The sequence below is a fragment of the Thermobia domestica genome, chromosome 8, assembly GCF_964235325.1.
Source record: "Thermobia domestica chromosome 8, izTheDome1.hap1.1, whole genome shotgun sequence".
Classification (NCBI taxonomy): Eukaryota; Metazoa; Arthropoda; class Insecta; order Zygentoma; family Lepismatidae; genus Thermobia; species Thermobia domestica.
Genome location: NC_137461.1, coordinates 203919008 through 203933465, shown reverse-complemented (window position 1 = coordinate 203933465; position 14458 = coordinate 203919008). Strand labels below are relative to the sequence as shown.

The 14458-nt window shown below is 31.8% G+C and overlaps 1 protein-coding gene across 1 annotated transcript; it reads right to left on the bottom strand.

The window, feature by feature from the left end:
* Window positions 1-2612: 2612 nt before the first annotated feature.
* On the bottom strand, window positions 2613-14249 carry LOC145691926 (protein takeout-like). The gene is made up of 6 exons (XM_081767232.1): window positions 14019-14249; window positions 8671-8769; window positions 7197-7347; window positions 6660-6793; window positions 5615-5764; window positions 2613-3022 (listed from the first exon to the last, which is right to left on the bottom strand). Exons 1-6 carry the CDS (start codon window positions 14116-14118, stop codon window positions 2865-2867), a joined length of 792 nt encoding a protein of 263 aa, XP_081623358.1. The 5' UTR covers window positions 14119-14249; the 3' UTR covers window positions 2613-2864.
* Between the last annotated feature and the right edge of the window lie 209 nt (window positions 14250-14458).

The following is a 14458-nucleotide window of genomic DNA, read 5'->3' as shown; positions in this document are numbered from 1 at the left end:
TTCTTACGAATAATTTGTTATACAGTATGTGTGTGTTGTTATGGCTCTATTACTAATTTTATGAATCTAGTTTTGTGAAAGTGGCCGCCTTGGCTGAGTTTTAGAATGTTCATCTCTGGTGAATGGGGTCCCTGGTTCGATCCCAGATCGAACCAAGTGAACTTTGTGGTGGACAAACACCGGGTACGTGGGTTTCCTCGGGGTTCTCCTGTTTCCTTCCACTTTATTCATTCTACCATTTCATTCACTTCTCATCATCACCGTCTCCTTTAGCCTAACTAGCATAAGCGTGGGACTTAAAACTCAAAGATTTCATTTTTTTCTAGTTTTGTGAAAATTTGACTATTTTTAAACTTTATACTTCTATAAACAAATTCTCCCAAGACAAAACAACGGAAAATCTCAATAAATATTAGTCGAGAGATAGTGTTGACTGTCACTTACAGGTCACAAGTGTCACTTAGAGAAGATGATTATATATGAAAGGTCCTTATTTGTATCAGCCAGCATCGGCGTAAATTTGTTTAACATTGGGGGACGGGTAAGATCGTTACCATAATCTTTTTTTTTCTTTCTTTTAAAGTGATGTTCAAAATATTTATGAAATTTAAAAAAAACAATAGTGTGGAGGATCAGGGGAGCAGAGTTGTCTTCAACATTAGGAAGTGGACAGTTTTGAGGCTTATTTTGAGGAGGGGAGGGGAGAAGATACGACTCATTATTACGGTAGATGCATCGGATTTCTTAGGTGAACCTGTTATATATTATACAGCAAGGCATAACAATTTTATCTAACTTTCCTTTTGTAGCAATCGGACACAAATCATCACATTTCTCCTCACAAAGCACATTTCAAATCGAATCATGGGAGGACAGTGCCCCCAGTTCCAAGATTGTGGGAGACATATCTCCCTCATCTCTCGGGATTTGCGCCAATGTCAGTCAGTACAGATTTGTTATGATGGAACTTTTATGGTATGAATTATAGATATAAATTGCGTGCATTACTACATTAATATTATCAATTTATTAGATTTTCTTAACGTCGTTGTTTGCGAGGAAGATATTAAGCACAGGAAGAAAATCTGAAAATATTCTTACACATTGCTTTAAGTTTTTAAAAATATTTTTATTACAAAAAGGTATTACAACTAGTTTTATTATGCATTTCATGATCAAAAATGGTAAACTACAGTGACAAACAATAAATAAATGTTTTAATATAGGTTTAGATACGTTCCTCCACATACACATTTCGCATTCTCACACAGATATGCACATTTTATTCATATTCATACTCTTTCATATTTACATTCATGTAATAAACAAAATAGTTTATATAAGATACAAAATATTCTTAACTATTTTGATAGGTTTGAGATTTACAGTTAACGCTAATGAATTAAAAGAAATGTCGCACTATACTATACCAAACTTCTTGATGCTACAATCTACAAAGAGCATTAGCCGACTAGATGAAATGTTAAATTGGATAATAAGGCACTGCATGCTCACAGTATAGGATTTTAATATCATTATTTTGATTTTGTAAATATGAGTTCATAATTTTGGAATCAGATAATTTCCTAATTACTTTTAATGCTTCATCAACAGAAAAGATTATATTTTAGCAACACTATTTTAATTTATATATATAGGCCTACATATATATATTTTAGAACAATTATGATGAATGATAAATTGTAGCATTGCTAATTTTTAAAAGTAAATTGTGAATTTCTTCAATAACTAATAACAAGAAGCACAATTCTTTTATGTGTGACAACCATATTAAAAAATTATAAATAGTTTTTATTATATACATAAATAGAAATCAAAGAATATGTTGCATCTTTTTTATACCATTTTTAAAGATTAAAACGGTTATATCAGACACACATGGCACAATTAAAGAAGAATACAATCAAATTTATGTATCATAATCATTATTTCTCTCTCAAGACATTAAAAAAGATGGCACTTCTGTTTTTCCGGATGACTCTGTGCTGAAAACTATTTCCTTTCATAAACCGTTCCTTTTCCTTTCGTAGTGGTAAGTACGAAATTTCGTCTCTGTATCTTTCGTACCTAGGTATATCTCGAGCAATTTTAATTAACTATTTTGTTGAACAATTTCAAAAAAGCGAAAAGTATAAAAACATTTATAAAGTAACATTTTATCATTATAAAATATTGTAGTATTATGTACTTTTATTAACAGTTATTAAAGATTATATTGCAATTTATAAACAACGTGGGACGTTAAACTAAACAGAAATCATGTATTTTAGTATATATTTTTTAATCCTCGTAAAGCGAAAACGTGAGAAACATTGTCTACTAACATAACTTAACAATATGCTGTGAATTTCACATGTCTGAATTCTTGTATTAAAGATAGAAACAAAACACGGCTCAAATTCATACAAAGCTACGATACAATATATTGACAATCATAAGCAAAGAAGACACCGATAGTTCATGTCTTCGCTTTTTATAATTTAGTTATTAATATGAGTAGTAGGTTCTTGAAGTGAAGTTCGATGAATGAATATATTTTGGTTGCTTTTAAAGCAATATTATAAATGGAATTAGCATAGTATTACTTTTGAAAAAATTACCAACAGATACATTACATAAAGGCAAAAACACTCTTAAACAATATTATTTGAATACTCAAAATAATTTATGCTAGTATTTCTAATTGTAAATGCAGACACATGAAAGCATTGATGCAAGAATTAATACAAAATACTCTTTCCCAATCTTAACAGTTTTTCTTCAATGAAGAAAACTTCTGGCTATCAGGTAATGACCAGAACAATAGGCAGTTTCACCCTGACTCAAAGCATATTGGTTCTATTTCAATCAATATCTTCGATAATGTATTTTGCTGGTACATTGTTAAAAAATTGATTTAGAATTCCTAAAAATATTCCCGCCATTGTTGATGATAGAGTAGGTCTCAACGTTTCTTCAACAACTCGCCAATTTTTGTTTAAGTATTGATTAATAGCATCACCTGTAGAATAAAAAGAAGAAATATTTATTTATTTCACTATGTATATAAAAGTAATGGAAAATATTTATGTATATAAAAAGTAATGAAAAAGTATACAATAAATCAAGAGAATGAAATTGGCTTGAAAGTTACAGAGTGAGGTAAAAAAAAAAAAAAAAATTGTTAGGAAATTTTATACTGCTGTAGGTTGTCGGTAAAACACTTCTATTACGCTATTGGAGGCGAAAATAGTGTGGGGCTTAATCCCTTTTTGTAATGTTTGTCCCAGAAGAAGACTTTGATTTCAAAACAGAGGAGCAAAAAAAATTCTACAAAAAGGTCGAAATTATGCAGCTATTTGTGCACATGTCATTATAATAATATTCCATTGATAACACTGTCGAAATCCTAACCAAGCATGATTACAGTATACATTTCGACACAGAGTACATCATCGTTAAAAATTCTTTGATATTAATAACTTGATGCAGGACGCAAAAAGTCCTCTCCATATTGCTGATGACTGTTTTCTTTACCAAACAGTTTAACAATACCTCGTTATTGATGTTTTACAGTTCACAAGGAATAATTACCCCACACTCTAACTCGGAGAAAAGATAGCATTTGTCAAAGTGAATCTCGAACAACAACCTTGAAATTAATAAAATGAAATAACTAGAGATTCGTGCGACTCAACATGAATCTTACTTTTATGGTTTATACACGAATCTCTTTCTCGGTAAGAGAACACATGGTTCGAATCCTAAGGTGTAAATCCTAATCTCTTATAGCTTTGGTGTTGGTAACTGACGTTAAATCTCATGCAAACAACCAAATATATGATGTCATACAACGGGTCACTACGTTGTTATCATGGTAAATGATACTTTAAATTTACGCTAATAAAGGTAGTTGCAAGAATACATCGTACAGCTTACTTTCTAATGCTTTTTAACAATTTTTATTTCTGGTACCTATTTTGCCTCACTCTATAATATTGTAGTTCTATTTGTTCTTTATATGTTTGCAAAGACTAATACTGTCGAATATTAAATAAATATTATTTTTAAAACTAATATTGAAAGACTATTAACTTCGTGGTTTATTATCTCTGCTTGCAGGAAGTACGTGGCGAAACGTCATCTTATGACTATGCCATAAATTAAATCAATTTATTTCTAATGGAAGCTTCAGAGCGCTACAAGAGAGAAGTCAAATCGGTAATGACGCCAAAACCGCCATTCCTGACCCATCCTCCTTGGGCTATAGGGCTTCCACTGACTTTTCCCATTGAAAGCATTCTTTAAATTCTGATGTGCCGGACAAATATTATAGAAATTTGCCTTTTTACAATTACATCCAGTATATGTCTTACATATTGAACTATTGGCTTAATTCTAAATATTTTACTCAGTACAAAAAATCCAAGTGTTCAAGAAGCGGAAAACAACTGAAGATACCAATGCTGCTCAACATAATTATTTCATTTGAATTTCTCATTCGATTCTGTAGAAAAAAATCGTTTACATATCCTTCACACAGAGGCGTATGCAGAAGTTCGTCAATGGGGAAGATTCAATTTCCCAAGTTTATACAATTTTAAATGTTTCTATATATTTCTTAATATGGTAAATGTATATTCTTGCATAATATTTTGTTCAAAATGGGGTCAAAACCTCGAACACTCCGTTTCGCACGCCTCTGCATTCACATGCATACTTATTAATAGTGTAATTTAAAACGGATACAAAAAACTAAATAATCGAAAAAAGTTAACTATGTTCATTTCTTATATATTCATAGTAATTATTTAAGTTCTAAAATAGTGGCATGATAATACTTTCATAATGCATTGAAATTCAATTATGCACTAGATTTCGATCGATCCTAAAGCAAGTGAGTAATTCATTGGATCCTTCATTATCAGCACCAAAACTTAGATCTGGGCCGTAAAATCTGAATCTAAATTCCACGTGCTCCTACCGGGACTCGAATCGTAGTATCTCATGTCGAAAATGCATTTGCTTACCGTATATCCACGAGGATGCTCCAAAATATGCACGAAGTTCCGCAAGTCTAGTGAAGACCGAATTTACTGAAACCCTGGTAAGCTTTTCCTGCCTTAAATCTACGATATATGACTTGATAATTGATTTATTCTCTCCTTATTTGTATTTTATAATTATTTATTTGAATTATAAGTGTAATACTTATATATTGGTCTGTGGTTTCGCATCCATTCTTTTACAGCAAAATCTCAGAGGCAAATCAATTTAAATGAATTTCAAGAATATTCATTTGTTTCCTTTCAAAGATATCAGCTGTAGACTGTAAGCAAACAAGCTTCTCAATCTACGATATGTGACTTGCAGTGATGGCAGAATATTTATGATTGCGAATACTCGTACGCTATAACCTATATACAATCAACTAAAGGAAATGTGTTACAGAAAACTCATATGTGGTGTACAGGATCGTTAGTTCTTAAAGTAGATAAGTATAGTGTTTGTCCATCATAATACCTGTTGATGAACAAACACGGAACTAAATAACTAATTTAATTTACTAGTAAATTAGTTACAAACGAGTGGAAAATATAATGTTTGTACTTACTGATTGCTTGATTGCCATTGAACAAGTTATCCAGATAAAAACTTAGATAAGACACCTCAAAATTCATTTTAGCGTTGGACGCGTTGAAAAATTTGATGCCATCCTTTACGAATATATTTCTATCTAATGATATATCAAAGTCTAGATTTTCTGAAATAAAATAAAGAGAAAAATAAATAAATGTAATTAACATTACTAAATATTTCATTAACTAAAATCATATTTGAAGCAATCAGAGCCAAAGTGGTCCATCTTCACTTTTAATAGAACAGTGAGATGAAATACTGAAGTTCGCTTATGTACAGAAAGTATATGGAATTGAAACATCTGTATTTTAATACATTTATAGGAAATATTCCTGGATAAATGTGACTTTTTAGTTATTTAACCATGTTAGAATATACCAGGAAGATAGAATCATCTGAATTTTATTGGCAGATGGAGATGGCTTACTGTGACTCAAACAAACAAACAAAAAGTGATATTCGGATGTTAAAGTGTACAACAAGTAGCAAATTCACTACTGTAAGATGAAATTGTATATAATGATAAGCACTGATAGTCATGCCTCGTAATTACATCTCGAATGTGAACATACTCTGCAGTACATGAAACAAAATTTAAAATTTCTCTGCTTTAAAAAAGGCTTTGTTGTAAAAAAAATCATTGCGTTCATTTATAAGCTTTCTACTATGCATATTACAATGCTTACACGTGTCTACAAAAAGTACTATTTCATTTTTTAATGTACTTACGTAAGAAATTTCAGAAAAAAAATACGGAATGAGAAAACTTACTTTCCTAACTGTACAAAATACCTAATGAGAGCCATTTAATATTTGTGCTATTCCTTATACATAGAAAACATTGTGAAAAAAATTTACTTTAGAATTAATTTAGAAAATGTAGCGTTTGGTACTGAAGTTATAAAGAGCTTATAAACTCTTTCCTGATCTTAAAAGAAATTGTTTAAAATTGCCAATACAATTAGAAAGAAAATATTTTATATACAATTAACTTCCTTGAGGAAATTCTGAGTAATTACCTGGAGCAAACCAAGTATGTCCCTTTCCGTGTAAAGGCAAGAGCAGAACTTTTCCTTTCGTGTAGTATTCTGCTTCCAATCTTAGGGCTGGTACCCTCGCTTTGATCGTGAAACCATATGTTTCCTTGTTTACGCTGTAATATGACAAAAGAGAAACCGTTGTGATAAATTGCACATATTCTGTCATTTTGAACCAATAGAAAGATTTAAGAAATTCGGGTAAGAAATTTATTTCTATGAAAACAATACCAGAAATGATGAAATCTTAGATTTTAACGTATCTTTAAAATTTACAATACTTAATAGACTTTTACAATACTTTTTTCATTAAATTTATTTAGTACTCTTTACATAGTTACCCTAACGTGATGGCTAGACAATTAACTGTACTAAGGTATTTTCAATATTTGATTGAATGTTTTAATGAAACTGTTATTTATGTTAGATTTTAGAAAGAAACTACTTATGATAAATTTCTTTTTTTTATCTCTGTGTTGTTTTATCATGTATTAAAATAATATTTCATATTGTACTTACATACAGGATAGAATTTTAGCGTCACGTAGACCTGTTATCACAACATTCCTAAGGGTAGCATTGATGCTAACAGGACCACCGGAACTCTGCAAGATATGTACTTCGGAAACTCTTAAAGGATCTGTGGGAGTCAATCCTATGGAAGAATCGCCTAGAATGTTAAGAGGAAAAACAATATTTTAAAAATAAATGAAATGTCACGATACATTTTTAACACATTGACAAATAGTAGGCGTATTGGAAAATGAAGGAATTGGGGAATATATATAAAACAACATTCAAGACATAAGAAACTCTACTGATACTGATAAGCTTACATATAGACGAAAATGTTAAGACAAGGTATGGCCCAAGGACAGCCCAGAAACGTGAACGTTGCACAATTGAAGCAGTAATGTGTGTCATTGGGCATTGGGATAAGTAATCAAGTAATCACACTGTGCAAAGTGTAGTAAAACCGAAAATGAGTTGATTCTTGGAAGGTAAAATTCTAACTAGTGTTACCCGTAGGACGAGAATTACATTTTCAATATTTCATTCTTACTTTTATATATTTAATAGCTTTTGTTTGATTTTAGAAGATTAGTATAAGCCTTTCGCATGCACCCAGGTTTACTCGTCAGTAAAGCGGGATTATCTAGTACATATGGGCTAACAATAACTATCTCTATTAAAATGATTTTCACCAATTATCATAAAACTTTTTTTCTAAAAATAAAAAAAACATTCTTTTTAAATAAAGAAAGTAGCAAACACGCTTTATTTAAATAAAAATAAACAAAATAAAGCAAATTGTACTAAATAATGAAAATAAAATACTTTTAAAATATTTTTTCTAAAAAAAATTAAGCAATACAAATCGTATTAAAAAGTAAAAAATAATTCTGTTTTCAAGAAAATTATTTTCAAAAAAATTCTAGGTTTTCAACAGTAAAAAGGGAAGCATGGCGGAGCACTTTCATATGAAACTACTTGATTTACATGGGAATTGAAGAATTTATAAAGTGATTGTATATTAGTGCGCTAGCCATGCTTTTCTTTTTAGCCATGCAAACTTAGAATTTTTTTAAAAAAAGTAATTTTCTTGAAGATAGGTTTAGTTTTTACTTTTTAGTACAAGTTGTTTTATTTTGCTTGTTATTTTTTTTCAAAAGAAAACTTATTTCCTTATAAGTAAATCAAAATGCATTAATATTAGATTATATTCATATATCTATGAAAGATTATTGCCTGATGAGGCAATATGAGTAGAAGATGAGGGAAATCTGTAGGCGAGAGACAATACGAAAGAATAAGAAGAAGATTGTAATCTAACATAAAGAAGAATTTTAGAAAAGTAGGAAAAATATATAAAAATATATTGGCTTATTGCACGATAATTTCTAGTGCTGAGATTCTTTTCCTGCGGCAGTGAAGTTTCGAATTTCTTTAGCAATACAATTAATTTAATAAAGGTCAAATTAAGTCTACTTACCATCAACGACATTCTCCAGAAATAGCCTTGTGGATTCTCTCGAGCAGTTATCAAATTCTGCTTTGGGTGCAAATCGATGACATGTTATTAAATAAGGAGCTATGAAAGAAATGAAACGAGATGTTTTCAAAAAATTAAAACATTATTTAGTGAGGTAATATCAAATATAAAGAAGAAGCTTAGAGTAGTGTTACAAGATTTTCCTCTCATAATCTGGACACACAAGACATTGCTTCAAACAGCATAATCTCAATAGCACATGTAACTATTATGTAACACCTCTGTCAATTATACATCTACTACATATTTAATCTACCTAATTTTCCCACAATGTACAAATGTATGACTTCGTTAACTTCATTGTTTTATATTACTTGTTTGTTTCTCATTTCAATAACAAATAAATTAACTAAATGTAAGAGTAAAACAAAATTATTATTATTATTATTATTATTATTATTATTATTATTATTATTATTATTATTATTATTATTATTATTATTATTATTATTATTATTATTATTATTATTATTTCAATGTTTTTTGATCAGTTCTGAAAAACACTTGCCATAATAATTCAAATCCAGTTTAACACATAAACTTACATGTTTGAATCGTATATTAGCTAGGAGCTAGCGAGGTGTAACTAGAGGGCGACAACCCATCCGTAGAACACTATTGCTCTCCTAGAATATCGATAAGACCACATATTGAAACTATGGTCCTTGTAGAAGTAAAGGGCCATGGTTCCCTTAGAAAATATTCTAATTACGCTAATGGGGGCTAGAATCGTATTTCCAGCCGCCACGGCGACCTGGCGACTGAAATGTTTCAGTTCTAATAATAATAATAATAATAATAATAATAATATAGTGAAATTAAATTAAGTTGGAAGAAGTTGGGCTGTTAAATGTTGCACCAGGGTGCGGCTTGCAATTTTAATATGAGAGGCACGTAATTTAAGGAGAATAATTACAATTTTCGCTTACTTAATGTTTACATTTCTTACGTACATTGAGAGTCGAACATATTAAGTGCCTAAGACAAGAGTGTAATGTTTCATTCTTTTTCTTATATGAGTTAATTTTTTTTTTTTTTAGTTAGGCCATCATAATGAGTACATCTATTCCCAAAATCATACAATTTGCTTTCTAGATCAAAGTTCACTCTCTATTAATCATTTAGCTTCCAAATTGTCTCGCAAAACTAGACCAACAGAGTAAACTATTTTCCATCTCAAATAGAACTTGGCGCTACGTTGAACTGAGTTGATTTTGAGTTTACTGTTCTTTTGAGTAACGAGACTATATGAAACGTAGACCTGCTGATTAACGCGGAATCCGAACCACATGAGCTCCTACCGGGAATTGGACCAGGGTCTCCCACACCAAAGGCGCGTACGCTAACCGCTTAGCTAGGAAGGAGCTTTTGGCACTACGTGTATCAAAGTAACGCGTACTGATTACTTAAGTACATAAATAAAATAAGCAGTTTCCTGAATGCTATTCTTGTTTAGCTATTAGCGTCTTGGCGTTTGACATATTCATAGGTTCATATAAATTTTGATGAAATAGTAATCAAAAGTTCTAAAATATGTTGAAACCGAAGAAAAAATTATAGGCCTATGTATAATATATATGGATTGTTCTTGTGAAATGGCAGTCTTTACTTTTAAAAGACTATACCGGTACAGTTTAGTTGGGGAATGATGGATGCTTAAATTACTTCAATTTGATCTAAGAGAATACTTTCTAGTCCACCAACAATATAAAGGCAACATTTTTGGAGCCCAGCGATATTTAATCATAGATCTTCACTAACGTCATTAGCTCTATCCGAGTAGTTTTGTTTATCATCCATAGCATCAGTGATACCATATTCGGAAATTTTATTTTAAGTTTTGATCTAAAATCATGCTTTTAGTATCACAAGTTGGTTAAAATTGGAGAGATGCGAGTCCACTTCTGATTTTAGTAATTACCCAGTTTCAGATATTGTTTACACAATAAATATCATTTCTTTTAAAAAATAGTCGTAAGACATAAAACTCAAAAGTATTTTTTAAAAATATGTTACGGAAAACGGAGAAGAACACTTTATTGGATAATTTCCTTTGACAAATTTTCTCTATTTCAAGGAAGTGTTTAAAACTACTGTAATTCTCACCACATACAATTCAGATTATATTTGTTTAGAAAACTAAGGTTCGGGAAACAAAACATCATAGTTCATTTTAATAATTAAGTAACTACTAAACTAAAACACTTTCTCTTAATTACTTTTCAGGAAATAAAAAAGCAGCAAGCTAGCTGAACAAATACTAAACTGTGGTTCATCAAAATTGCTTTTATGTAGTGTTAAATCATTGAATCCAATATATATATATATATATATATATATATATATATATATATAGAGAGAGAGAGAGAGATAATACTATGAATGGAAAAAAGAAATACTGATGTTATTTGTTTCTTTTAAGTTGGTGAAAGTACATGCAGTAACTTTGACATATAAAGATTTTTTTCTTTGTAAATAGAATAAAAAATATACATAATTCATTTGCATCAGTGCTGGGGACTGAATTCTTTTTATTATCTCTTACTTCTTTCAACTGGTGAACACTTGGTAGTACGATACATATAGTTCATTTTTTAAAAAAAAAGTAAAAATTAAAAGTAAAATAAAATACATCGTTTTGAAACGTTTTGAAAATTATAGTTATTAACAATATAATTTTTTATGCGTTAAAACAAAAAAATGAAGTCGTAATTGAAAAATTAAGTTTTAATTTGCTACACTGATCTTTAGCTTCAACAACATTTGTAACAATACACATCTATTCCTATAAATCATACGTCTCGTAATACAGAGAAGATTTTTGCTCTTAGGCCCTATTTGTTTTATTTTATTTCAGAGTTTAACGTCCCATGATTATGGTCCAACGTTAAGAGAGACGGTGATGATGAAATAAATGAAATGATCAAATGGAGAAAGCGAGAGAAAACTGGAGAGCCCTGAGAAACTCCACACACACACACGGTGCTAGCTAAAGCAAAGCTCATTTGACGAGGGCTGTGATCGATCCAGGGACCTCACACACAAGAGGAAATCGCTCTACCACAGCCACCGTGGCCCCTATTCATGCTCTTACGTCAAGAGGCCCTAATATCGGCACTCTCATCCGGCTGGATTTCAAATTTTCTATTAATAATCTAATTTCATGCAACTTCGATACTTCGCTACTTAAAGTATGTCATCGCCACTGATGTGAGAATAGAACAAGGGACAGAAGCTATTAAAGAGGAACTCTTGTGTAGCTGAAAATTAGAATCTCAGAAGTAGGACCTGCCACTATAATTCATACTTTCAACTATAATTGCCACTATAATTGTTAAATGGATTTTCAAAGCAGTAGACAATAAAGCTTTGTAATGAAGCTTTCCTTTAGAAAATAAGTGTATCTGTATTTCATGCAGAAATAGCACCACGGTGGAACTTGTGCTAAATTAGCACTAATCTTTAAAGGTAAGTTTTCTTTCTTAAGTAATTGAAGAATACAAGGATGAACATTGTGTAAAACAACCTGTGGGAAGTGGAGAAGTGTCATCTGAGGTCTCAGTTTCAGTTCCGGTGGAAGAGCATAACCAATTTGAAACGCATTACGGTGGTTGGAATTTCTTCTTAAATTGTAGGTCCACTAGTATACATCTCACAGAACCTCGGTGGTGAATAGGAACCTACTCTTCAACAAAGGAACTGCATACATCTATATTGCGTGCAGGTCCAAAGGAGAGTAGACGTTGCAAACAATGTTAATTGATGCATTTCGATGTATAAAATCTTCGTTGAATTCGATTTAAAAAAATGAAATGAAATCTTGAAATTTTACGGCCCACGATTATGGCGTGTAAGCTAAAGGAGACTGTGATGATGAGAGCTGAATGAAATGGTGGAATAAGGAAAGTGGGAGGAAACGGAAGAACCTCGAGAAAACCCACGCACATGGTGTTTGTCCACCAAAGTTCACTTTGCGCGAGCTGGGATCGAACCAGGGACCCCATGCACCAAAGGTGAACGCTCTACCACTGAGCCACCGTGGCCCTGTTAAATTCGATTTGTAGAAACTAGTTGTTACTCCTCCCCTAAGTCTTCGGCTCGTCTCCAAATTGACTGCACGCTAGCAACATCTTTCAGCGTCATGTAGCAAGCAGCGCAGCTAGCGGCAACCTACCTGCGGCTGATAGACAGAAGCATCTTTCGTTTGTAATAAAGGTAAAGAATAGTTACATATTTTCGCCTAGATGTTTATGCAACTCGCAACTCGTTTTTTTAAAAAAAAGTTTGATACTCACAGAGTGGTATGTTTTGCATTATTAATAATATATTTTAAACGAAATTTGAGATATGTAAAACATGTGAAATCAGGTTTTAAATGATTTGAGATTTCAGATCTGTCAACGATGTCAGTATTTAGTACACCCCCCTCCCAGAGTGTTCTTCCCACTCTCAGTGACTTGTATCTCAAAAGATCTTATGCCTATCTCAAATGCTAAATCAAAAAATAAGTAAAAAGGGTGTTAAACTTTTTAAAAATCACTTCTGATTTTAAAAAATCTTACTACAGTATATTCTAACTTAGACCATATGCGTTTGTGGTAAATAACAGTGACGTGCTCAGAATTTCATCGAGCGAGGGGTTCAAGCACTCAATCTGAAATCCTTTCAGAACAAATGTGATTTTTTTTTCATATAAATCTGAATATAGTAAATGTTTATTTTTCTGTCATATCTTGCTTAAGCGGGAGGTTAAACCCCAAAATTTCCTCTTGGGCACGCCACTGGTAGATAATGCAATCTTTCTGAGTTATCTTGAGGGTTGTCCCGTTCCCTTAGTAACTATTATGTTCCATCAATAGTTTCTCATTGTTCACTTGTGTCTATTTTCAACTTCATTTTGCATGCATAATATAAACGAGGAAAATAGAAACTGAACTCTCCGGCTTTAAAGGCTTACGAAGCAGCTAGTTTTTAGTTCGATACTGTGCGATCAACAGATTAGAACCCATCGTCGATATTTCAAGATTTCGAGATCACACTCCGTTGCCTCTCAGTACAAGTATTTCCTAGTTGGCAGGCAATTCTGGCGTACCATAAAAAAATCTTCTAGTACGAATAGAACCCGGAACCACGGAAACTAAAGGTGAACACAAGGACCATTCTGATACTCTTTACTGTTTTACAAGGCACAAACTTACTAAACTATCATGTATTGTTAATAAGTATCGTATTACACTGTCTAAAGCAGAAATAAAGAACAAAATAAGAAAATGTAGAATCGCACTTACGTTTCTCAGTCACGTACGAAGTGGCACTATTAACACAGATGAGAGAAATGAGTCCAGCAACTGCGAGAATATAACACACTGTCGATGCATATGGCAACATGATGGCGGGTGATGAATATCTGACGGCTGTTATTCAACTAAAGATCACAATGATCTAAGATGTTGGGAGCAGTAACACAGTTTGAAGCTTCGCGTCACGCCACTTCTATTATATAGCAGAATTTAAAACTGTACTCAGAGAACTGTGACCATTAACAGTGGGAACACATGATGATGGACAATAATACAACGTCAGTTAAGTCAGGCCTTGAAAATTCCCCAGGCAGAATATTGGTACTTTACTAACTGACGTGGGCTATTCTTTCCGTTCTTTTGCCACTTTCCTCTGTAGATTTTTTTCTTTATTTTTTCTGTACTTTAAGTAAGAATGGAAACAAAAG

Coding starts and splice junctions, on each gene's coding strand:
- LOC145691926 (XM_081767232.1), bottom strand. CDS start 14,118: ATGTTGCCATATGCATCGACAGTGTGTTATATTCTCGCAGTTGCTGGA. Junction 6,794..7,196: donor GCTAAAATTCTATCCTGTAT/GTAAGTACAATA, acceptor GTCATATTACAG/CGTAAACAAGGAAACATATG. Junction 5,765..6,659: donor ACATACTTGGTTTGCTCCAG/GTAATTACTCAG, acceptor ATTTTATTTCAG/AAAATCTAGACTTTGATATA.